Source organism: Eutrigla gurnardus, assembly GCF_963514095.1.
Source record: "Eutrigla gurnardus genome assembly, chromosome: 13".
NCBI lineage: Eukaryota > Metazoa > Chordata > Actinopteri > Perciformes > Triglidae > Eutrigla > Eutrigla gurnardus.
This window is the reverse complement of record NC_139936.1, coordinates 16,396,221-16,422,650: the sequence shown is the minus strand read 5'-3', so window position 1 is coordinate 16,422,650 and position 26,430 is coordinate 16,396,221. Positions and strand designations below refer to the sequence as shown.

At 44.7% G+C, this 26,430-nt stretch overlaps 1 protein-coding gene across 2 annotated transcripts; it reads left to right on the top strand.

Moving 5' to 3' along the window:
* Positions 1 to 1,324: 1,324 nt before the first annotated feature.
* On the top strand, positions 1,325 to 26,430 carry nsmfb (NMDA receptor synaptonuclear signaling and neuronal migration factor b). Of its 2 annotated transcripts, XM_084024622.1 has the most exons (15): positions 1,325 to 1,495; positions 9,032 to 9,093; positions 9,933 to 10,697; positions 10,828 to 10,900; positions 14,631 to 14,699; positions 18,338 to 18,390; positions 19,161 to 19,250; positions 20,152 to 20,279; positions 20,377 to 20,460; positions 20,836 to 20,869; positions 21,148 to 21,218; positions 21,519 to 21,598; positions 21,943 to 22,045; positions 25,352 to 25,427; positions 26,161 to 26,430. In XM_084024622.1, the coding sequence occupies exons 1-15, from the start codon at positions 1,425 to 1,427 to the stop codon at positions 26,256 to 26,258; spliced, it is 1,857 nt and encodes a 618-aa protein (XP_083880748.1). In that variant the 5' UTR covers positions 1,325 to 1,424; the 3' UTR covers positions 26,259 to 26,430. The 2 variants fall into 2 exon arrangements, with proteins under 2 accessions (XP_083880748.1, XP_083880749.1); XM_084024623.1 differs by lacking the exon at positions 14,631 to 14,699 and having other exon boundaries at positions 26,161 to 26,429.

Sequence of the window (26,430 nt, the reverse complement as noted above, 5' to 3'; positions counted from 1 at the left end):
TGTCGGTCGATAGCCTGATGAGATTTTGTGTGTGAGGAAACATCTCTGTGACTGCCTTTGTTTTGTTGGGATTCAGATCAACCTTTTTATTCCACACGGGGGAAATTGGTTTGGTCCGGTGCTCCAGAACACGAGGACTCCATAAAGTCCACAGTAAAAACGACAAAAAAGACCACAACCTATACTCCTCTATGATTGGATGGAAAGTGATGCGTTTTTTTCCCCCAAAGCTGAATATTTTTCACATGTCGGAGAGCAGGAAAAAAAAGAAGCCAAACATGCAGCTCTCGGTAGGAAAAACACCTCGGTGGACACGACACCTTCATGTCTGCAGATGCTTCAGACGTGTTTTAAGAGCAGCCGGGGAGAGAGGTGTGAAAGTGTTTGGACCACTGAGTATAAGGCTGACTAACAAGTTTTTAAAAACACATTTAAAGACACATCACGGATAAGGGAGAAACCAAGTCACTGACATAGGCTCCTCAGCTTTCTGGTTTATTTGACTCGAAATGGACCATAGGCAAGGCAAGGCAAGGCAACTTTATTTGTATAGCACATTTCATACACAAGGCAGTCTCAAAGTGCTTCACATTATAAAAATGTCATACAATAAAGTGAATTTTTTTTTTTAAGGAATTAAAAGAAAATAAAAGCAAAATTAAAATGCATAGAAAAACCCTCATTAAAACCAGCCAATAATAAAATAAAGTTGAACATTTAATAATAATAAAATAAAATAAAAATAACCATAATTTACTAAAAGAACATCATTCTGGCTTAAAGAAGACCATAAACTCATGTTTACACTGTTTACTGAGATAATAAACCCAGTGAGGGTCATTTTCTCATAGACTTCCATCTAATCAGACTTATTTTTTGCAACCAGTGGAGTCGCCCCCTGATGGCCAGCAGAGAGAATGTCATTTTAAGGCACTTCTTCGTTGGCTTCACATTTCAGAACCTGGTTTGTCCCCAGATTCCCACCAAACTTGTTTGTTAATGTATTTATTTGTCCCACAGCGCTGCATTGTTTTAGCCTGATCACTGACGACAAGCTGCAAGATTACTTCTGGACTCAAGTGTCCACACCTCCCTGATATCCAATATACACCCATATAATGAGCCAGCGTGTTTATCATACCCTGCTAACGCACGGGAGGCGATGAGGGGGGGGGGCGTCCTTCCTTTTATGGTCTCGGTTTCCTTCCTGGAGGCTTCAGTTGGATGAGGAGAGGGAAGCAGAGCGCAGCGCAACGCACTCGGTCCGCATCCTCCAGCCGCGCCGCTGCGCTCTCATAACCGGAGAAATATTAACGTTATTACGGTCGTCCCTCGTTGGATACGGATGATTTCTCTTGTTGACTCTCGCCGACCAGTGTGTGGAATGGTCTGCGTTTTGTCCCCGGGGTCGTTTCCACTTCAGCATGGGAACTGCGGTGTCCAAAAGGAAGAATCTGAGGAGTGACGCGATATCTTCCGTGGCCGCGAAAGTCAGGTGAGTGCAGCCGGAGGAAGGTGGACCACCAAAGTAGCACCGTTTCACTGTGTTTCCAGCTTTTACGAGTAAACAGGATTCACCCTAAATGGACAAAAAAACGTTGAAGCTGGTTTTGAACACTTTTCAATGTTTTCATAAGCTATTTATCTATTGTTTTTTTGTGTGTGATAAATATGCACTTTAGTGAACATATTTTTTAAAACGACATACCAGTGGGAAAAAGGTTAATTTGGAGCTTCAGGGATTATCTGTGACACAACAAGACCTTTTGGATATTTCCCCTTGCATTCTGAGAAACCGTGATGGACATTTAAAAAAATCAAATAATATGAAGTGATATATTAACATTAGTTGTGGCCTCAGCAAAAAATAATGAAGTAACTCACTGTTTTACACCATCCAATAGTGATAGATTATACAACATTGCAAAAATTAAACGCGTGGTGTTTTATCATATTTGACATATCCTAGTTATCGTGCATGTATCCCTCTTCATAACGATGCTCTGAAGTGCACCGTTTACACTAATGGTGTGAGGAGAAGCGTTGTCCTGTTAGTGCACGCTATGTTCAGACACAGCGTGACTTCCCGTCTACAGACTTCCAGCTGCACTCGCTGGACTTTGACTAATTCTAATGGCATTTAACTCTGAGCGTATGAGTCACGCTCCTGGGTGTCAGATCAGCGTGTCGTCCGTCCGAAGGCTGCAGGGATGACTAATGTTCCTGTAGGAGATGCAGGTCTGCATCGCCCACTTGCTGACCCCCAGAAGCCACAACGCTCCTGCTCTCAGTCATGTGTGTGCGTGCAGCTGCTTCGTGATCCAGTGGACAGCCAGTCTGCAGTGAAATATGCCCGAGCTCACGCCGTGCGACCCTTTCATCGGCTCACACATTCGCCACCACGCTCCCCAAAGCAACTCCATTTGTCTCTGTCGTCCTTCTGCTGTTCATCTGTTTATCACCTCGCACTTAACTCTCCACGCACACTGGCTGGTCTACGGCACGTGGACCGCTGCCAAGGCGACGGCGTGCTCCGAGCGGATCAGCCGCCAGCTGACGAGGAGTTTAACGGCTCTCAGCGAACAATGGGCACTTCCACAGAATCCCGAGCTGAGCAGAGCCGGGATCAGCGATTGTTGCTGATCGTCTGAGAGTTTGACCTCACTAACTAATCCAATCCCACCTCTTTGTATTTGGGCGAGTGTGAATAGAAATTGAGTGGAAGGATAATCCTGGAAGTGAGCGTGATCCTCTTCTCCCAGCACTCTCCTCTCTGACCCCACAGCTGTCCCTTGGAGTATCACTCCATTCATGTTTCACTTGAAAGTACGGCAGAGATCAGCACCTCACTTTCTCAGATCCAACGCCTAAGGATCGTATGCTAAATGACAAATGGACCTACATTTACCGAAATGCTTCATATGGTGGTCTTCCCACCATGCACAGCACTTTTTACTACATGTCAGTATTCAAACACACATGCTGATATTACACTGATGCCACCTGCCCATCAGGATCTAATGCATCACAGTCACCAACACATTCTCACACCGACGGCACAGAACTTGGACCCATGGACACTTTGACATGTGGACTAGAGGAGAATCATGTTGCCAGATCCCAACCCCAAACTATGTTTATGGTGTTTTGCCAAAGAGAGAGTGGTGGAGTGAGACATAAAAAAAAGATAATGTCGTTGGATCCAAATATAAGAACCTTTCCTATGAGTATCTGCTTGTAAAACACTTGGAATCATCATAAATTTACTCTTCAAATCGACATTTCCATGAAACCAAAACTAACAACCTCTAAATACAAATTCAAAACTTAGTGTTTGTGTCACGAGTGCACTTTAAACAGTCTCCCCATGCAGAAGGGCGCTCGCTGCCCTGAGCAACTTGCGGTTAAGCCTCGTTCAGTCTCATCCCGAAGCTTTCCTTTGAATCACACACCAGCCGAGTTGGCAACGGTGAGCTGCTGCAGAGTAAACTGTCCACACCTTGCGTTTGGAAACTGGTCAGGAATCAGGCATCAAGCATGCAAACCATGCCTCTGTGCGTCCTCTGAATACTGTCATTTACCTGAAGTTAAACATGGAATTAATTGGTTCCAGTCAGGCCTTCCAGCTATTTTCCATTGTTGTGTGCCAAACCCTGGTGATGCCAGCTGCTGTCTGTATTGACTTGCTCCTTAAGTACTGTTATTATGGTAAGGATGGAGCGAGGCAAAGGTCCTAACAGATACATACATGCCGTCTTTCATCTTTGTGATCTTTTATAAACATAAATGAATAAATCTGAATGTCGTAGAAGTTACAGGAAAGAAGAATCATGTTTAACTGTACGCGTCACTGTCACGTTTTACCCAGCTGGAAAATTAGCCTATACCACAAAGATGCAATCAAATGTGTTTTCACAAGAGAGCCTGTCTCTCCCCTACGTTTTATCTCAGATATGTACCCATCTCCACCAGCTCTGTAATTACCTTCCCTTGTGCCGTCGTAGATTTGTAATACATTGTCTTTTTCCCTTTGGTCCATTATAATGGTTGAACAGTCTCGACACTGGTTCTGTTTTAAAACGCCAAGAGGATTGTGTAAAGGTTAAAAAAAGTGGATGCATTTCTTTTTTACTGTGCACTTAATTTGGATGTCTCTGTTTTGAGGGGAAGTGGGGAGAACATGAGTTTTCTTTTTCGCCCTCTCCCTGAAGCACTTACTGCTTCCCTGTCCCGTTTATGACAGGTATTTGAAGAACAGCGCACTAAAACCCCCCCTGTAGGAAGGATTACAAGCTCCGTGGGGCTACGTCACCTTTTTTTCCCCTGGATTTCAAGAATGTTTGAGTCACTTTTGAAAGTAAATGCGCAGCAGTTTCCGGGCATTAATAGATTCCACTTTGGGGAAAATGTGATTTCATGCGTCGCTTCCCATAAGACTGTGTGACCAGAAGCGACCCCGTCCTCATCACAGTACAGATTAGCTGGAGCCACGGTCCAGTGTGGCTGAACAAAACCATAACTGAGAGTTCAAACGGGACACAAGATGTTTAAACCGACGGAGTTGATAGATTATATTGAGCTTTTTTTTGCAGCACATCTTTATTATTTGATTTTGATAGAAACATTAGAGAGAGGGATGCTTATAGTTTCATACTGTTACTGTTAAAATCACACAACTTTAGAATTGTTTGTAAGGCCATTTCATTCCTTTTTTGATAGCCAGAAGAGAGAAATAGCACACCAAGAGGACCGGTTGCAAAATTGTCCAATATCAACATTTCTATCCAGCAATAGTTGGGACAAATATTCAATATTCAATTTTACAGAGATAAATGTTTTCATCAGGACAGACGGTGTTTCTCGGGCTGCTCTTAAAGCACCATAAACTCCCCATTCTAACAAGACGAATATATTTTAGGTGAGGCGTTCGGGTTTCACTTCAGATTTTCCACACTGGAGATTAAAATTGCAGCACAGCAATAACGGTACAAACAGTTATTGACATCACAATCATAGTCACATTCTCATGAGGAAGGAGTCATCTCGTCAAATAGAGCAGAGGTCTGACAACAAAACGTCTTGTGGGAAGATGACACAGGTGTGTTCGGGGACTCCGGGAGCATCTAGACCCACCAGTTGATGACGAGATTGGGGAGAATGGGATGGAGAGTGAGTTTTGAAGGTTGGAAAACTCATAACCTGCCCAAACCTCGAGAGAAATATATTATGGTCATTTACTGCTTAAGGGCAACAAAGCTGATGTAGTGTCCCTTTAATAAAAGCCCAACCAGGCGTGTCTCACACGGTCTGAACCCTGACCAATGGATCCTCGACGACGATGAGATACTGAGATACACGTATGTTTCTTCCCCTCCAGCACGGGTAATGAACCCACTTATAGCCTCTTGGGAAATATGGATAATTATGTGACTCATGGCCTTTGTTGTCAGTGGAGTGAAGCGGAGCGAGTGTCTCTTAATGAAGTCATCAGACTTTGACTAGCCAACCTTCACACGATGCTCTATAAATCTTTAAGTATATGGATGCACGATCGTTATCGATCGATGGATTGTCGGTCGATAATGTAAACTTAATTGATTTCTCTTTTCCTCTTTACGTTTACTTTTTAATTTTGTTCCAATTTGGCAATTTGACTCCTACGTTATACGTTATAATGATCCTCTCATGTTCGAAGCAGGTAGGTGACTCATTATGGTCTGTGTCACTGATCAGCCCCCGGTGGGCGGATGGAACATGGAGGGCACAGCGGGGTTAAAAACGAACCACCTCCATCAGGAGGAGCTGAGCAGACTGCACTCATCTTCGAGCCTCACTGTCACAGACTACATGATGACACTTAAAGGGGAAACCATCTGCTTTATCAACTAGTAATATATATCTGACTACGTGATACATCTGGGCTGATATTGTGTTTTTATTGAAGATCATCCATCGGTGTCGTCTACTTCTGGTGTGATTGCTTTTTGTCGCTGCAGTCAGGCAGAAACATAAACACATATTCACCTCCTGAATAATATTTCTTTTAAGTCGTCTTTGATTTAAAGGTTCTATAATGAACACGGAGCCGTCACAGTGGGGCGAATGGCCCCGATCCTCCTCCTTTTAAATAACATCCTGCATAGCTGTTTAATGAGAGGTACCCAAGACATTGTTTGCAACTGTTTCAACCGCATACAAGAGGTCAAAGTTCACTGCGTGATTTTTTTTTCTTATTAAAGCTGGCAGAGAGTTACTCCGCCCCCCAGGAATACATCACCTTTGAAATTTACATTTAAATGACTCACTGCGTGTTACCTTGAATTCCTGATGAAAACCTTGTTTTTCTCAGATGAAAATGAAGTAAATCCTTGATGTGTTCAAGTTTAATCCAAGTCGTATGTTAACGACCCTCTCAAGGTACGTGTCCACAGGCAGCGTAATTTCTACGCTTCCCATTCATTGCTTACGTGAGAAGCCGTGCGATGCATTCTGGTAGCGTCGCGGCGAGTTTTGAGAGACGCCGCGTCGTCATTTGCATAAAGTTGAGGTCGAATCTACTTTATGCAAATCAGAGGCGTCCAGCTGTTGTCGATCTAAAAAAAAGACAGATTCAGCAACTGCATAGCTTATTTCTCGCATAAAATGTTTTCAGAAACACGTTTCAGTGAACTATTTTCAAAAATAAGAGAACGTTTCCAAACGAGCTGCCATGTTGGGCTGCGTGAACTCTGGGCCACCAGTGAAAGCGTTCGTCCAATCAGGTGCAGCCAAGAAGTGTGCGCATGATTGTATGAAGTCTGAGCGCCTGTCAATCATCATCGTCCTGTGCCAGCCCACCAAGCGTGCAATACTGGCAAGCGGCGCGTCAACTAGTGTTTAAAAACGCCCCTGTGGACACGTAGCATCAGGCCGGCACAGTCATGCTGCATTTTTCCCCGTTTTTGGATCCAGGGATCATATTTCTTCTTCAACTATGAACGTCTTTGCAGGGTAGATGTTGCACAACCGCTTATCTACTCATGCTCCTTTTGTCAAAATGCCAACATTAGTAGACACATAATGGCACGCTTGAGGCAACCATGAATAGTTGGCATGTATATACGTACAAGAGCCTATACACTCTGGACACACGGGCAAAAGCACTTAGTCAGACTGGAAGAGGGCGCCTTTTTATTCCCTAGCCATTAGACGTGAGCGTTTCCCCCGGGCGTCTGAAGCCGGCATCATCCCTCACATGTACAGTCATCTCACTCGTTCACACAGAGGGAGAAGGCACATCTTCTTTCTGGATCATCTTCTCTCCGGCCCTCCGCTCCGTACTCGATACTCTTTAGTTCCTCTGCCTCCCTCCTTCATCCCACTTCCTCCTTTCTTTCTATGTTGGTCTGATAAACACATCTCCTCGATGTCACAATCTTTCTTCTTCTCCCCCTCCCCCGCCTGAAGTCACAAGGCTGAACATATGCAGAAGGAGAAAACTTGAGGCAAGAGGTCGGTCGGAGCTCAGAGGAGTCCGTCCATCATCTATAATTCATGCGTTAAACATCCCCAAGACCCGAGTGTTTTGTGTTTCAAAGTCTTTAAATGAAAGCAGTTTACAAGTGAGGCTAGCTTCAGATAGTTGAGCCTGAGGAGCATGTCCAGCCTTTGACCCCCCTTCTTATACATATGGAGGTTCTGCACACCAAGCCTTTTAAATGAGGATTAAGAAGAGTATCAGGGTAAACATGCAGACTTAATTACTTCACGGTCAAAAAGTTATTAATTTTTGAGAAAAAATATGAACAGCCGACATTCAGAGTGTCTTTCTGTTCAGCTTAATATTGATATTATATCAATATTGTGGTATAAGACTAAATATTGTCATAGATTGTGAAGTGTTTTACCTGGCTTTAAATGTTGCATTACAGTGAAGTGATGGACATTTATTAATAAGCGACTGATATTTACCTTTACCCACGTAGTCATTATTATCCCCATCGCTGATGATTATTAATCTCAATGTGTAACGTTTTGTAAAAGCATTATTGCCTCACACTGCCTCGCATTATTGCCAAGCATTCTGTCCTATTGTACTCTAAATGGGACCATAATTCACTGGATGAACATTATCATTAAAAATGCATCGTTTATCAAAGATTTATTGAACTCACATGAAGAGTTTGGGCTAAAGCTCTTTGCTTTAAACATTAGTTTAAACATTTATAAGTGACTGCAGAGTCCTTGTTTGTTTTCTGTCCTCTGAAAACAGTGACATGTACTGTCATCCCTCGCTCCCTCTCGCTCTCTTTATTGAAAGGGAAGCTCGATAAATCAGACGGTTGCATTTTCTTCCTTGTTTGCTCCCTCCCCCTCCTCACCCATCATCCACAGAAGGGAGGGGGGGGGGGGGGGGGGGGTTCACAGGGAGCGGCGCCGCTGCACGTGCCGCCTAATATTTAATTACTTAGAGTATCTTTGCAGGCGGCGTTCAGGATACAGCAACATTTCAATGCATGCAGCCCCCCTGAGATTCAGCCCTGTGTGTGTGTGTGTGTGTGTGTGTGTGTGTGTGTGTGTGTAATGTAATGTAGCCTGTTTCTTTGCGTGCTGTTCCCACATGCACTCTGACAACGTGGGCGTCTGTCTGTGTGTGTGTGTCTGTCTGTCTGTGTGTGCAGATGGCAGCAATGAAGGTTGGAGTGTGTGGGAGGTGAATGATTGTAGGCCTTGCCGTTTCTCTATAGGAATGTGTGTGTGGCCTACATCTTTCATGGTGTGTGTGTATGTGGCAGGAGAAACCTCGAGCTGAATATACAACAAGAATGTTTCAAACAGTTATAGTACATCTGGGCTCGTCTCCAGGACAGACGATACAACTGTTTCATCCTGTAGAGACTACAAACGCTGATACAAAACCCAGAGATGGTACATCCATGCCATCAATTTTTTGGCCCAAAAAGTATGATTTTGATGCAGAATGTGGAGTGAAGGTTGACTCTTTGTGAGTCACTTCTCAGGGTTAACGGCTGCACTTGTTTTGTCTCTACAGAGCAGCCAGAGCATTTGGAGAATATCTGTCTAACACCAATCCAGAGAACCGCAACGGAGCAGGTAGGTGAAGCCTTAAAACCCTCATCTAGCACCCGACACTCAACGTCATCAAGAACACCAAAACCAAAAAAAAAAAAATCTTTAAATATGAGGACGTCGATGTATGGGAACCATGGCAACCTGGGGAGAAATGGGCTACTGGAATACGACATACTTGGAGATGGAAGGATGCAGCATTCATGAACCAGACCTGCGAGTTGTCACCATGTCTTTAGCCTTTAGCCTCCAACTATGCAAGGATGCTTGGCTGAAGTTTGCTTTGCCACTTTCTGGAGTGAAACAAGCTTTTTTTGCTCCTTAAAATAAAAATAAAAAATCCCACCCAAAATAATAAACCTGCAATCAATGCAACATATCTAAGAATCTAATAAACAGAGCTCAGTTCCACTCTAACAAGCATGCCCCGTACTGTTCCACAGCTCAGCTATCATGAAAGAAAACACTTACTTGCAAGACTTCAGCATCGTAGCTGCCTACACCGAGGAGGAGCATCTCTCCTCCATGACCCCACAGGACGAGGAGGCTTTTTGTTTCTGCCAAAACCTCTCATGTACTGTAGCAGCTCATCCCTTTCTAAATCTTTCATCATTCCTCACCTGCTCTTTATTACCACTCAGCCACATCTCCACGTTCCCTTCCCATCCTCCCAGAAAGCTTTGCTGGCTCACAAATGTTTACCTCCCTGCTGCCAGAGCCGTGAATCCCAGAGCACACAAACAAACTCTCTCTGTTCCTTTTATCTCTTTAAACTACAGACGTGATATATCTGTCACTTTGTTTGTTCGTCTTGTTCCTCACTCTCCATCTTCTAACTTTTCCTCTTCTCCCTCTGTCTCCAGATCATTTACTGTCCGACTCTTTCCCCAGCCAGGACTGTGACTCCCCAGACGTCAGCCGTTTGCACAACAACAATCTGGCTCCACAGATCCGCTGCTTGCCCACAGCGAAACCCAACCAGTCCTGCTCCTCCAATCCCAGCGCTCGCCCTCAGCCTCCGCTCCATCCCCTCCAGGCCCAGGCTCCTTTGTGCCCCTCCAAGCGGCGACTCTCCGCTGAGCGCAGCCTCTCCACGGAGGACCCGCCAGGCGACGGAGGCCCGGTGGAGAGTGTGGCGGTGAAGCCGGCTAGGGTGTACACCATTACCAGGGAGGGAGGGATGACCCTGGGGGAGCGCGGCAGCGAGGAGAGCCTGGAGCTGGAGGTGCTGAAGAGCTCCAGGGAGCAGCCTCTGTCCCAGCCGCCCGCCGCGGCCAACCACAACCCGTCCTGCACCAGCCAGCCGTCGACCGCGGCCGCCCGCGGAAGCCATCACCGTAGTAGCCATCACCGCAGCAACCATCACCACGGCCACCAGCATCACGGAGGCCCGCCGTCGTCAGCGCAGCCGCTGCAGAGCTCGGGGAGCGCCAGCAACATCCGGGACTGGGGGATGAGACGAGGGGGGTCGCGGGACGAGGACACCCCGGACTGCGTCGCCTGCATCCGGGCTCCGTGTCAAAGCCAGCGCTCCCTGGACCTGGACTCCTCGCCGCTGGAGGGAGGGAAACCCCGCAAGAAACTGGAGAGGATGTACAGCGAGGACAGACCACCGACGGATGACAAGGGTAAAGACAGACGATACAGTGACTTCACACTCGTTTGACATCAGCGGCCTCCTCCTCCGCTGATTGTAAGGCCTGCACGTTTGAACGCTCTCCTCGCTGATGCCTTGCTTTGTGTTTCCTGTCTTTGTAGAGGACGTTCCTAATAGCTGGTTCCCCAAAGAGAATATGTTCAGCTTCCAGACAGCCACCACCACCATGCAGGCGTGAGTATGGCATGGAAACAACGCCTTCACTCCCACAACATGCACATCACCGCGTCCTACTGCACCATCGCCACGTTGGCAGGAAACGGCTCAGCCTTTTCCTTCCAAGATTTGCGTCTGAAATGTAATGTTCTACTATGAAATCTTAATGAGCATTCACACATTTTCACCAGTATATGAAGCCAGTACAAGTTGTCCCCTTCTGTTCTTCACGTCATGTTCATCTCTGAGGTATGGAAGGCGTTGACTGCTGATACTGAAATTACTTTTGTCACCAAATTTGATGAAGTATAATGCATTTCAAATGAAATGAGCGTTCATATTCATGTTTGAAGATGCATATTTACAAAAATGTTTAAAGAAAACTCCATTGACAAATGTTTTTCTTTGTATTCTTAACCATCAAAAGGCCATAATGGTAAAAAAGTTTCATTTAAATTCATTATTGGCACAAAATGTGAAACCATAAACTTGATATAAAAGTAAACAAAAATAAGTTGGATTATATTCACAATAAGTATACAATATTTCCCACTTCCAGAGTCAGTTATCTAGTAAATACCACTAAATCTTTACTTTTGACCATTTAAACGAAAACAAACGAAACATTAACTTATCAACTTCTGTCCAGAATCTCTCACACACACACACACACACACACACACACACACACACACACACACACACACACACACACACACACACACACACACACACACAGTACCCTAGTTAATTATCACCTCTCACCCAGATCTAATAATTATCACCTTCAGACAGACAAAGCTCTCCGCTCATCTCTCCCACGCTCCCTCATGTCGCCGTCTCTCTCCTCCCTGTTCCCATCCGTTCCCATCCGTTCCCATCCGTTCCCATCTGTTCTTAGTGAGCTCATACTGATGCATGAGCCTCACACCGCCCTTTAATTGAAATAACTGGCCAGTCAGCATCTTTCACCTCAACATGATGTTTAATTAATGACACATCTGTAGACGTCCTTAATCTGAACTTTTCCAACGAGGCATTTTGATCCGATCAGGTAGGTTTGTGCATCATCATCATCATCAGTCTTGTTACTGTTCCTCACTTCCTGTCGCCCCTGATATCCAACGTGTACGCACTGATTAGATTCTCACTGATATTTGACTTGTTACTCTCCGTTTGAGGTGTTTTTGTGTTGCTCATTGTGTTCCTCCGTGAAACACAAAGACGTCTCTGATACTCGTGTGAGTGGAATATTTGACTGACTTCTCTTTCATGTTCTCTCTCTCTCTCTCTGTCTCTCTGTCTCTCTCTCTCCTTCCTCTCCTCCCTGGCGGCTTTCCGAACCACGACCGTAGAATATCGTGAGTAACTCTTTCAACCGCCCCCACTGTTCTTCCTCGTTGCTCTTCCTCTTGTTGGTTAGGTAACACGTCTCAAACCCTTTCCCCTCATGTGGCTCCGTACTATTCAGTCTGCTGTGTCCGTAACCCCCCCCCCTCCCCCCGAACCTCGGCGTCTGCTGGACCGAGTGTTTGAAGTTATTGTTTCAAATCAACGGTGAAGTGAAGTGCAAGGAAGGTAACGCAGAATCAGCAATATCCCACATTCACGAGATGCCGAATGAGTTATCAAGCTCAAGTGTTGATCTCGTCTGAATAGTGACAGTTGCTTGAAGGTGCTTCGCCAGCTACTACTGGGTCCATACAATCCACATGTAGTCATCAACTACTAACTACCAGCAGGGCAAGATTATGCAAAATGATTCCAACATTCTCCTCTTTTCCTGTCGCTGAGAATAAACTACGAGGATTTCCATCAGAGCTCCCAAAAACCCCAAACATACTTATTTACTTACTTAATCCTCAATGTGGAACATAAAGCTGCAACTATCTGCTTCCATCTGATCTCCAAGTTGCCGATTTCAGTTCTGAGGTTGAGGTTCTCCTTTGTAGAATTGGAACCAGTTATGGGAACCTGTAAGGAACAGAATGATCAGGACTTTCTTCAATTCCAAACATGAAACCAAAAGTGAAATATTTCTATCTGAAATAAGAAAGTTTCTATATTCAACATCATATTTACGTTTATGGTATTTTGAATAGGAACCGCTGTGACATGTGACATGGTTGCACACGCAGGTTGGATGACGTTACTTCATCTGCTTTGTTTCCTATTTAAACAGTTGAATTGTGTTAAATTGCTTGTTTGGTTCAGAGTTAACTTGCTAGCTTGTTTTGCCTTTTAGGTTTATGTTTCAATGCAACATTATTACGGTAAAATGGACCATGGAAATTAAATTAAATGTGCTTATGTGCTTGTGATACCTCAGATTTGCAAATTAAATCAAACCAAACTTCAGCCCACATTCACACCTAATCCGAATTTACCAAAAGCATGTTTCTGTGTTTGTTTCCAAACTCCCCTGACTCCCATGTGCTATTCTATTTCACACTGCATGCTTAAAAACCTTCATGTATTATATTCTCACCCAAACACAAAAGTGGCCGGCCAGATGTCTGACTTTATTAATCCCTGGGGGGGGGGGGATTTTAAAAAGTGCCAGGAACAAGAAAATGAGACCTCTGGGCAGACGATATTCATTTAAAGCAATAACTATTAAGTGTGTAGAGTTATGAACACATAATGCCAGTTTTATGTATCTTCTATTAAATACTGAGTAAACTGTTGAAAATCTTGTCGGTCCATATGGAATCTGAGGCATATAATCACCATAAACAACCAGGGTTATTGCCGTATTTATTTATTTAGATTTCTTTCTCACCACACGGTTGAATTCGGTGCTAAATCCGTGTTCAGAGTTTCTGCTGATGGCAGATGGTGGAGGGAGTGACAGGCTGAACACGTTGATCTCTTTTCTCGGACGGAAAGCGATGAAAGGTTTGAATAATAAACGGCGTTCGGTCTCCGGTGACCTCGGCCCGCTGTTTGTCGCTCAGCCGCTCGCCAGCCGTCCGTCTGCTGTCAGTCAGAGAAAGCCGGCCGCGGGACGTGACTTCATCTCTGACACACGTCGTCACAGATGATTCTCATGTTGACTGACTTCATGTCAGAGTCGTTACACCGTAACTCCTCTGGGAAAAGGCTCAGCCAGCCTGAAAACCTGCACACCCAGCAGAACGAGGAGCGATGGACACCCAGACAGGCAGGCAAGAAAAACAATGGCTGCATGGACTAGATGATATGAAAGACTCAAAGATGATGGTCAGTAGTAATGTGGCTCATACTGGTGGTGAGTGGGTAGTCACTCACGTTGGATAGGCAGGATGGGTTTCCTGGTTCCTCAGTGTCTCGTCTCGTAGATGCTATCTTTTGTGCTCCTACTGTGTGTGTGTGTGTGTGTGTGTGTGTGTGTGTGTGTGTGTGTACTAAATGCGTCTTCTCCTCTGGTGGATACCCCCCCCCCTCCCCCACTTACCCTAATGGACATCCTCGTCTTGAACCCTTTATTGTTGCCCCTCCCCCAACCGGAACATCATATTTATGCCCGAACCCAACTAGACCCAAAGGGCTTCAATCAGGTACTTTTCTGCATTTTTAGGCCTCGTTTAAAAAAAAAACCCAAATAGTTCAAAACCAAAAAGTGATAGAACGACTGTATAAATGATCTTTTAGCTAAAGCAGGTAAGTTCTGTAAAGAGCGTTTCCCCCTTGGGTCGGATTGGGTTCCGACAAAACATCCAATTTTATTCCCCAAACGAATCCACTTAACGCTTTGACGTCCTGGCAGGGCTTTCCGAGGCATTGCTGAGAGAAAGAGGCGGAAAAGAGAGCAGGAGTCAGCCACCACGATGGAGAGGTACTGTGTCCTGGCTGTCCTGTCCTGTCCTGTGTGGTGCTGTCCCTGTTACAGTTCCCCTATGTGACACAGCAACAAGACGCCTCTCTTAACAAGCCTCAGATCAGATCCGAAAATCTCCTTTATTCCCTTCATAGCCCACTTGGCTGACTGGGGCTTTCCCCCTTGTATTCTGCTCCCAGTACGTTGATGTCGTTAAATGGTTTCTTATTGTTGTTTTAATTGTACTCCGCAGACAAAGTGAATACTGTTAAAAGTGAAATTATGAACAGCGTGGATGAAAGATGTCTGACTGCAGTGATGTGATACTTTGGGAAGCATGCAAAGGATGTTTATTTAGGAAATTGACCAGATGATCTAGCCATTCCTATTTCTGCTCAATCTGCTCAGTGCAGCGTTCCCGTGTCACAAAAGCAGACAGCACAGCTGCACGCTTTGTCACATCTGGTGGAATCACAAGAACTGGTAGAGCGGCCACAACCACTCTGGCGGTTGTGGGAATTCCTGAGGTTATTTTTTTTAAATCAACATGAAGCTGGTGATGACAGATCCATGACATGTTTAGTTAACTGGTGCATAACGCCTCCCGATAGCCAGCAATGGGATACAAAAACAATGTATAGCCAACACCACTTATGGTGGATACATGAAACTTAATTTAAATTGATTAAAAGTAAGTAAAATTATGTCATATTAAAGGAAGATTCAGATATCGGTGAATTGTTTCGGTGCTTTTACACAAGAGAGAAAACATTCCCAGAGCTCTTATCTTCAAGAGATGCCATCACAATCCTTGTAGCTGTATTCTGTGTGTGTGTGTGTGTGTGTGTGTGTGTGTGTGTGTGTGTGTGTGTGTGTTTGCGTTGGCTGCAGTTTGAACCTCCACACTGAGCACTGAAGTGTGAAAGTGGGGGTCTATCAATACACTCAGCTGCCTGAGCCTCCAAGTGAACAAATCAATCAATATTTGGAAACACACCTCACGTCCACCACAGCTGAACGCTGTTTGCCTGCGTGTTTGTGTGTGTGTGTCTGTGTTGCAAGTTTGAGTTTGTCGAACAGCATTTTCTTTTTAATGTGCGACTGTGTCACATTCTTTCAGAATGCCGTGCTTTTAATAGAAAGATACATCTCAGTGAGGAGTCACCCCCCAAATCAAATTATGCATGTTTGAATAAGCAAGACATTTTTGTCGGGGGGGGCGGGGGTTGTTTGGCAAAGTATTTGGAAAGGTCACAGCCGGATCAGGGGGGATAGTTGCACACACACACACACACACACACACACACACACACACACACACACACACACACACACACACACACACACACACACACACACACACACACACACACACACATATATATATCGACTTGTTTGTCTCGGTGATTATAAAAGCTGTTGTCACAAAGTATGAAAATAATACGCCGGCTGACGGATGGATCCCCCTCTATGAGTCATCCCTCTATTTCAGGCTCTGCCTTCACGACTCTGCAGCTGATGCGCCTGAGATTCTGAAAAAAGAAAATGCACGTGTGATCTGCATTTTACCGCGGCACGTTGAGGACTCTCTGGTTAGCTGATACGCCAGGTTGATATTCTTATTAACGAGGCTTTGGTTTGACAGCGACGCCTTTTCGCTGTGACACAAAGTGGCACAAACAGCAGTGACGATGTGGGAGATGTAGGAATAAACTGACTACAGGTGTGTCTTGTTAAAAATAATGAGCTGTGGGGTTTTGTGGGCCGTTGTCACCGACCTCATCACGGTTTCACGGAAACACAGGTTTGTTTCAGTCCGCCGCAGAGCTCCGTTAGCCGCTAAGCTCAACAGCTCCTGTTAAATTGTGTCCAATGTTATCTTCATAACGAGGAAAACGTCAGAACAGTTTCAAATATCTTATAATTGGAACGGCCAAAAAGACAGTTCATCGATGTTAAGTTCCAACTGAAGATAACCTCCATGTATATTCTTTATTTTAATCACGCGTTAATTACATGGTAAATCCCAGCTCCCGTTTGTTCTTTATCCTTCAGTGAAGTTGGGGAGTTAAAAGAGACAAAGTTGTTGAATCCTATATTTCAGAATATCTGGAAGAATCCAGAATGAACTCTTGATTAAGCCTCAGACTCTCACATTTGTATTCCTTTTGAAAGGAACAAAAGTGTGTCCAAACTGTGATAACCCGTGATGACATCACCGGGCTTATTTTCTCTTCAGAAGGTCCTTCCAGGGCCACTGTAAGGCCATCACACAGCTGTTGAGTACTCCCATCGGTAAACTGATCCTCGCTAGTTAAATGTCCCATAAATAAACTATTCATTTTGGCTCCAGTCATTTTACAAAACTCCTGCGGAGGCGACGCGTACCGTCTGCGTCATATCTTCCCTTAGAGATTGAGGAATGAAAGAGAACATATTAGAGCTATATCTATTTTTATGCAGCAGTGGCAGTACAAAGACAAATATACAGATTTAAAAATATAATTCAGGATGCAAATAGATATATAGACATTCACGACAAGTGGAACATAGCTGTTTAGGGATGAGCGACAAAACATGTAAGGAAGTGCGAGGCCGACTTGCAGAACACTGAACCAGCAGTCAGACGAGCCTGGATGAATAATAGAAAGCTGTGTTTTAGGCCACACATTGTTCTACTTGCTACCACTTAGGACTTTATTCCGATCCCCATCCTGTTCCTCATTTCCTATTCTCTCTCGTTTTTTTTCTCCAGTAGTACGAATGAATCACACAATGTTTTTGATGAAGAAACTAGACATCCAGGCAGGGAGAGAGAGGGAAGATGAAGAAGGAAAAGAGTCCAAAAAAAGAGGAAAATTCACTGAGCTTTCCCGTAATGATGATGGAACCTGCATTTACCTTCAAACGCATTTAAATGAGCGCTTGCTTTTAAAGACGTCTTCTCTTCAAAGTGTTTGAGTAACTTCAAACACTCATAATGGGAAGCGTGACACTCACCGGCTTCTGTTTGGCCTGATGTCATTATCAAACCACCAAAACCACCTCGCTAATGCTAACATGTTAGCACACAGTGTGCAGCAAAGACTGAGATTGACTGTCTACACATACAGATCGTGTCTCGACATGAATAACCTGATTAATAACATTGAGATCGCGGCTCAAACAAGCGGACGGCACATCGCGAACATGGGGATTTTCATATGATTGCTTTTTATTATTTTCTGTATAAAATCCTGGAAAGTTGAAGCATGTGGACAACTTGATGAAACTATTTTGGTTGATGTTCTACAAATGAATCAAGGATAAACATAATTTCCAGCGAACATCATTGTTAATTAGGAAATAGCGTATCATGGGAAAAGTCTAATTTTGCAGCAGATGAAATTTTTGATTGCAGAGCATTAGTTTTGTGCATTAATGGACGCTTAATAATACATGATGTACTTTGCGATGCTTGTTAGCGTGATGCATGCTAACACATTAGCATACGCACAACGCAAAGCTACATACCGGAGACTTCCTGCCACAGCTCCGCCTCGACCTTTGACTGTATTCTTTTTATCCATCCCTGTAACTTGAAGACATTGTTTAATAACCCGACTCTGTTCAGATCCTCATGCTCGATGTCTCTGTCTCCTTCTTTCAAACGGTAGAAACTTCCGCAAACACCTCCGGATGGTGGGCAGCCGCAGGATGAAGGTCCAGAGTAAGTCCATATACAGTGTATGTCTATGCATGTATGTGCAGGACACTGATGTCACTACGGTTTCATGCATTCATGCTCATAACGGTGGAATGTATGTGTGCTTCATGGAGCTGCATTATTATGCATGTTTATGGCAATTTTGTGTTTTTTTCCCTTGATGTCCTTGTTGAAGGTGGTTTGGTCGTTCTACACTGTGGTGTGTGTGTAGGTGTGTTTGTGTGTGTCTGTTATGGTGACTTTAAGTTTGCTTTAGGAAAAGGAATTGTCATTTTTATCATATTGATTGTGTATTGGAAAATTCAAAGGCCATTTTTATCGAAGCCGAATGAGTTGCGTGTCGATACATTTATTTGGTCGCTGTGCTTCTATTTGGTTTACAAGTGAATTTTAGTCAAACATTTTTGAAAGGTTTGCAAAAAATAAATGAATGAATGCATTATCTCGTATAGAGCAAAAAACTGAGGAATTTTTCAATTTTTTCTAATCCAATATTTCAAAATGTGCATAAAATACATGGATGGAAACATGGCTACAGCTCCTTTTCTTTTATTTATTTGGTTCTGAGTAAACTTTATGGAGGAAAGTAGTGCTTCACAAGTGAAATATGGCTGACACATGACTGGGTGAGGAAGCTTCGAAAAGGATTCTGCAGGGAAGTGTGTTAGTTCGGTTGAGTTAGTTTTCACTTGCCTTCACTTCTGGGGTTGATGGTCTTCTGGAGAGTGTGTGTGAGTGTGTGAGTGACTCTCTTTCCCCCCTAACTCCATCAGCCTTTGCCGACCGCCGAGCCAAGAGCTTCAGCCGCTCGTGGAGTGACCCGACACCCGTCAAGCCCGACTCCCTGCACGACTCCAGAGACAGTGAGTCCACGACACACTACCAAATACACACACACACACACACACACACACACACACACACACACACACACACACACACACACAAACTATACAAATACAACACAGCCCGACCGATATGGGATTTTGGGTCTCAAGTCGATTCTGAAATCTTTCAATCGATCAGCTGATATTCATGTTTATATAAAATACACACACTAGCATGCACCAGCATTATTATACAAATACATGCACATAGACACAACTTTAGATGTATTTTTTGCTAACATGTAGGGACTCATGCTCACAAATACACATAAAAACACATGCATACCCTTCAACTTGTAGGAGAATAAAGATCTACACACAACATATGACTTCAATGTTACAGACAACATGACAAATGCTTCCCTTGCTTAAGGAGACAGAAAGGAAGCAGTAAAGCATCCTTTCCTTTTAGAGATGGGTCATTTCTGTCAGTTAGGAGCCTTCCAAAGCAGAAATGTCTACCATGCACTCTCTTATTGTAGCTTTCTGGTTGTGTGTCTGCTCCGATTATTCTGTGTGTCTGCACTGAGCTGTCTCCATCCGTCCACTCAGCCGTCCTCGTCTTTCAACCAGTCGTCCATCTGCTTGCTGCTTTGTGTCGTAGCTGGCCGTGTGCGTGCCCAGAGTGTTATTGTGTTCTTATTGTGTTGTTATTGTGTCGTTCCGTCTTGTCTGCTCTGTTCCTCCCGTCTGTGCTGGAAAAATGGACTAACAGGTGCAACGTTTTAAATGGAGCATCCTCTTCTCTAATCTTGTTTGTGTGTCATCCTTTCATCTCACCCTTTTATTCCTGCTTTTGTGTGTGTGTGTGTGTGTGTGTGTGTGTGCGTGTGTGTGTGTGTGTGTGTGTGTGTGCGTGCGTGCGTGTGTGTGCCAGGTGGTGAGCTTCAGACCTCCTCAGGGACACTAGATGAAGGGCTGGATGAGGACACCGACTGGGAGGAGGAGAGGGAGATGGAGAGAGCGGCCTGTGAAGGAGACGACTTCATCCCCCCTAAAATCATGGTGACGATGTTGGCAATCAACTTACAATGAAGAATCATTATTTGTCATGCAGCCAAGGGTATTAAGGGTTTCTTTGCGCATGTCCTATTTCCCACAGCTGATATCCTCCAAGGTCCCAAAAGCTGAATATGTTCCCAACATCATTCGGAGGGACGACCCCTCCATCATCCCCATTCTCTACGTGAGTAGCAGCACTTTGGTTTAGGTTTCAGCACATGTATTCATTTATTGAGCCTTTTATTGCATGCAAAGAATCAAAACATTTTTTTACGTGGCTGGAACATTGAGACGCTGACCAGCAGAACAGAACAGAATGGACAGCTGGCATATTTTTTTAGTTTTCCAATCATAAGTGAAGATCAGTAATAGCCCAGTAAGTGATGTAGTGATGGAGTGAAGAAGAGCAGTCAGTCATCCTCTCGAAATGACGTTTCTCTTTTTTTTCCATTAACGGCTGCAAATTAGAAAATGCAGTGGCTCGTTCAGTTTGACCAAAAAGTTCTGGTCAGTGGGGTTTTAATGAAATACTAACTCTGTTTTAATCTTCCATTTAAAGGACCACGAACACGCCACGTTTGACGATATCCTCGGTGAGTGTGACATGAGTTGTTCTGTGTTTTTTTTTTGTTTTTTTTTTTAACGTAAGCTCTCAAGTGTAAATTACTCTCCAAGTGTAAATGCGGAGAAGAAGGCGGAATAAGTTTCAGCTTGGAGAGCAGAGATGACTCATAGTGTGTGTGTGTGTCTCGAGGGACAGCCAATTTATATATCTCACCATTACGGCTGAGTGGGAAAAGTGACACCTCTCTCTCTTTCTCTCTCTCTCTCTCTGTCTCTCTCTCTCTCTCCCCCCCTGTCACTCGTCCAGAGGAGATAGAGAAGAAGCTGGCTGCCTACAGAAAAGGCTGTAAAATCTGGAACCTGCTCATTTTCTGCCAGGTGAGTGACAGGAGAGGAACACTGTGACATTATTGAACCGTTGTCCTTTCATTTATTACCGGCTTGCAATAAGTCAGAGTGCTACTCTAACTAGTAGTTATGGATTGAAGGATACACTTGTTAAATATATCAATATGTTTAGACTAGCTTTGAAGAGAAGCACAAGCCTCTCGTCTCACTGCGGCATGCTGGTAGTAATGGACTCGGGTATCCGACTTAATTTGTTTAGGCAGTTTCAATTCTGCAGCATATGAAGGAAGGATTACCAGAATCTATACTAACACAGACACATTTCCCCAGGGAGGTCCGGGACATTTGTACCTGCTGAAGAATAAAGTCGCCACCTTTGCAAAAGTGGAGAAGGAAGACGACATGATCCAGTAAGACTTCGTTCATGTGGATGCTCATGCTACATACAGACACTTCCAGTGTTAACATTCCTGTCAGCCACGCTTCACTGGACGGTACCAGATTCAAAAAGAATTGCTTGAATGGTTCAAAAATTCAGCTTTTCCTTTTTTCATGATTAGATTTGAATAATTGCAGGTATCATGAATTCACGAGGTGGAAATCCCATAATGTGTTCAGAATTGTCACTATCATGCGGTTCCTCTCATCAAATCATCCAGTTCTGACCGGAACCCTCTTACTAACTCATTTCCTCAGCAGCCCTCGCCCATTTGCCGCCGGTTTTAATAACTCCTCTCCCCTCCTGCGTGTCCAGGTTCTGGCGGCGGCTCAGCAGGCTGATGAGTAAGCTGAACCCGAAGCCCAACCTCATCCACATCATGGGCTGCTACGTGCTGGGCAGCGCTAACGGAGAAAAGGTAGTTGTCTTAGTACTCGTCTGTACTGAAGTTCACTTTCCACTGTATGTTGACATGCAGCACTTGTACCTCAATATCTGTCTGTAGCACGTCGCAGATAAATCATTTACACAATGTGTTGCCTCTGAGTGCCGCTGCACTTTTTGTAAAAGCAGCGTAAAAATAACGAAAGAGTGAGCAGTTTGGGGGCATGTGAAAGATAAAATAATATAAATGAGTTATAACCTGACCACCTTCTGCTGCCGGACTGCAGCTCTGACCCTGAAGCTCTGACCCTGCAGTCAAGTTGACTCACACGCTGCACTTTGGAAAGACAAGGAAAATATACTCCTTGACACCCACTCACGATGATGTCACACCCACTCACCCTCACTGCAATTACACACTCACACATTGACTAACGCAATCATACCCCCCCCCCCCCCCCCCCCCCCCCCCCACCGCCATGACCCCACCGCCCCCACAGACCGATGCACACTCGCTGTATGCAGACGCACTTGCATGCAACGTATGCACACGAACATGCCCACGCACTAAAATATTAATACTTTCTCACGCAGAACCACTCTACTACAGCTTCTCATGATTGCTTACTGCTGTAACAGACATTGTTCTGCACTTTGGTGGTGAAATTAAATGTAGAGCGTCTTCTACTCACCAAAAAATGCCAACAATTAATAGTCCTAATATCAGAGAGCGGTGCAGGGTGAAGAGCATTTATACCATGCATATTGTATGTTTGTGAACCATTGAACTCCTTGCTGAGTAACAAAGTGTTAAATGCAGTCTGAAGCTACAGTGCTTGTAATTTGGATATAGGACGTTTGTATTAATAGCAAAAAGGAGCAGATCCAAAACAAACAAACAAACACATGACCTGGACCCAGGAGATACGCTGTTCATGTCCCATGTGAAACCAAAAGTGTTCGCTGATTTAAATTTATGTCCTAACTTAAATAATGTAACAAATTATTTTCAGCCAGATCATGATATTTTATGAAACCTCACCAAGTAGTTTTGTTTACACTATTTACCATGTGTTTAAACCTGTGAACATTATCCAAGAAAAAATATGTTTCCGTACTTAATTGAGAACGCAGTTTAGTTGTGAATGTGCTTTCGTTGGAGATGGGCTGACACATTTGCAACAGTCGTTGTTTGCTTGTGCCTTGGGCTCGTACCTTCTAGAAGAAACCCGAGCAGTGCACTGTGACATTTGGCATCTTCTGCCCAGCGATTCGGTACGAAGCACACAAGGGAGGAACAGGGAAGCTGCTGCCTGTTTGTGCTCCTGCAAGCTCAGCTGGAGAGCCACTATTAATAGACTGAGCTACCTTCACATGATGCTCGCTCCACTCCACCCAGCATCACCCTTCCAGCTCCATCAGCCATCATACACGGCATGCATATCCCTAAGAACACCATTTTTCCTTTAAAAAAAGGTGAATAACAGATTAGAACTGCATGTAGTGTCAATTAATACCCATTTGCAACCTGTTGTCACTCAGTTTCTTTTTTGTCTGTTTGGTGCGTCCGGGCTTTAACAGCAATTTTCTTTCGGTTGCGCATTATTCTCATGCAGATGGGCTCCATAATCTTTACTTCTTAGCATTAGCATACACAGCGCTGAGCCCCGCTTCGTAAACGTCACGGTGTATCGATGGCCCGCCGCTCCATACGAGCCTCAGGGAAATGTCGAGGTTAAGCACCAGAGCAGGTTGCATTAGCAGCACAGTGACCTTTCACCTTTCTACCTGAGATCCAGTTACACCCACCATCCCCTTGCGTTCAATACGCCTATTATTATAAACAGTATTTCTGCCTATTGTGCCCCTGGTTCACATTCAGAGCTGTAATATTTTAGTGTGATAATCTACAATTTGTCTTTATTTCTTTTTGTTTATTTATGCCTCCAAACATATTTCATCCTCCATATTTAGAGTTACAAAACCATAGACGTTACCTGGCAACCTCGTCAAAGAGTCCGGGACACTACCCCCCTGTAAGACCACCACTTATGAAATAACCTGGACATATTGGAGCTGGCAGGCAGATTTTGTAACCTTTACACGGAGCTAAGCTCAGCGTTCCCCCTCGTTTCCAGTCTTCTTGCCAAGCTAAACATGACATAACATCAATATTCTATTCTAAAATGCATACATTTTTATGGTGAAACTCTGAGAAGTCTAATATTCTCAATAAAAGAAGAAAACCAAAAAAGGCTAAAAAAGTATTCCTCTTTGAAGTGACGGATGCACTGCTTGCAGCCCTGTGGAGATGAAACCTGCCCATGCCCTTTGGTCGCTAGGCTCCGTGTGTGATGGCACAACAGCTGGCACCAGATCAGCCCCCAGAGGGTGAAGGAAGGGACGGGGCCGGAGGGGTGGAACAAGAGGGAGGGGGAGACGAGTGCGGAGCCAAAGGAAGGAGTGTCAACTGTATAGGATAATACAGTTGTATTTGAGAGAGTCCACAGTGAAGGCGATGATCGGGGATCACAGACTTACGTCCCGTTTCAGAAGCGGCCATCCATCAAATCCACACCACTTTGATTTAGCGGTTTGTTTAACAGGGGCAGTGCTCATTGATAAGCATTGCTATAAATGAGACGTAGCCAGGAGTGGCCATCAATCAACGGCAGAGAGCCTCTCAGCTATGAAGGAAGCCTCCGGTGACATCACTCATTTTAAATGGAGCCCAGAGAAACTCTGTCAGTGTCTTAAAAGACAGCATGAGCGACTGATGACGCTCCGATGAATCATCCGTCTTATTGATGACACACGTGACACTGTTGGATGCTAACAGCGGTTCGGCAAGCAGGCAAGGTACACGTATAGTCTGGGGAAGAGCAAGTAACCTCAACTATACAGCATTTCATCCACAATACCTTTTTATCGTATAAAGACTGGTGTTAGCTCATCAATTTAGAAATAAGTCATCCTTTCAAGGCCCCGAGTTAAGGCGCCCGTCCTCCGTGTCGCCGCTGTATGTGACCCTGCTCTGCCCCCCCCCTCCCGACCTCGCCATAGATCCACTCTGACTGATGCCTCTCCTCGGACAGAAAACATTACCATAAGTGCCTTTCACCTATACTCAGCCGGTGGCACATTGACCTTTTTTCTCCCGTACGCTCGGCTGCAGCGCTGCATGAACAGTACAAAGTGCCGCAGGGCGCCCTCCTCCCGCACACAGTCACACGTCTGCACCATCAACGCTTTGTTTGTTTTCCCTTTTTGTCGAATGCCTGATGGCACTCGGAACGAAGAGACTCTAACGCTCTCGCTCTCTCTCCCTCGCTGCCTGCAGCTGATTCAAACGCTGAAGAGGCTGATGAGACCCTCCGCGGTGGATTTCAAGTCCCCACTAGAGCTGTCTGCAGAGGGTGAGAGCAACGATAATCACACACTCGCACACACTCCATTCTCTGCTGTCTTTATACATGCATTGTATTCCACACGCGCCACAACACACACACACACACACACACGTGTTGATCCTGTATTGGACTCAACTGTGCACTTGCTGAATAGCCATCGATCAACGGCAGTAAGCCTCTCAGCGACGCAGAAAGCAAATATTCAGATGTGAACTCATCATCACTCATGTTCTATCGATGCAACGCTAATTATTTTCCTATTAAAATGTCACAAAAATGACAGGATTCACTTTCCCTAGAAAAAAAAATACACTTTGCTGTCAGTAATGCGAAGACGACCTTTTATTTTGAAAATATCAATGCAGTGACTGACGACAGAAAATCCTCCGCTGGTCAATGACCCTGATCCTTCTCCTGCCACAATCACAGTATTGACGACGTTCACATCAATAATCTCACAGGCACTGAGTATGTATATTGATCTCCCATAATAATTGTAGTAAACCTTAACAGAAAACCGATCTGACTGTAACAACACTAAAAGCAGACACGCTGTTTCCTGGAATCGTTACCAAAGTTGTAAGTTGAATGGGAATCAGCAGCTGCTCGAAGGAAGATCCATATATAGTCATCAGCAGGACTCGGGATTTGTGGTCACTAGTTTCCTGCTGCAGAGCTCAGGGTTTCCCAGCGGTGCACAGGTGTGTGATCTCCATCTTGTTTTCTCCATCATCTGCAGGCAAAGAGATGATCGAGCTCTACTTTGACTTCCGTCTGTTCCGCCTGTGGAAAAGCCGCCAGCACTCCAAGCTGCTGGACTACGACGACCTCTTGTGACTCGACCCGCGTCCCGCCGGCCCGGTTGGCCGGCTATCTCACATCTGAGCCCGCTGTACGATGACAGGGCGTTTGGTTGAAGGGGCCCCCGAGAGGCTCCTGGATGGGCTCCGTGGTGGAGCTGGAAAAGTAGCAGCAGTTGGGTCTTTTTATGCCCTCCCCCACCCCCACC

Bases quoted from the DNA above. Each gene is read 5' to 3' on its own strand.
- nsmfb (XM_084024622.1), top strand. From the start codon at position 1,425: ATGGGAACTGCGGTGTCCAAAAGGAAGAATCTGAGGAGTGACGCGATA. The intron at 10,698-10,827 runs GTAAAGACAGAC...CTGTCTTTGTAG, and splicing joins ACCACCGACGGATGACAAGG to AGGACGTTCCTAATAGCTGG. The intron at 18,391-19,160 runs GTAAGTCCATAT...TAACTCCATCAG, and splicing joins CCGCAGGATGAAGGTCCAGA to CCTTTGCCGACCGCCGAGCC.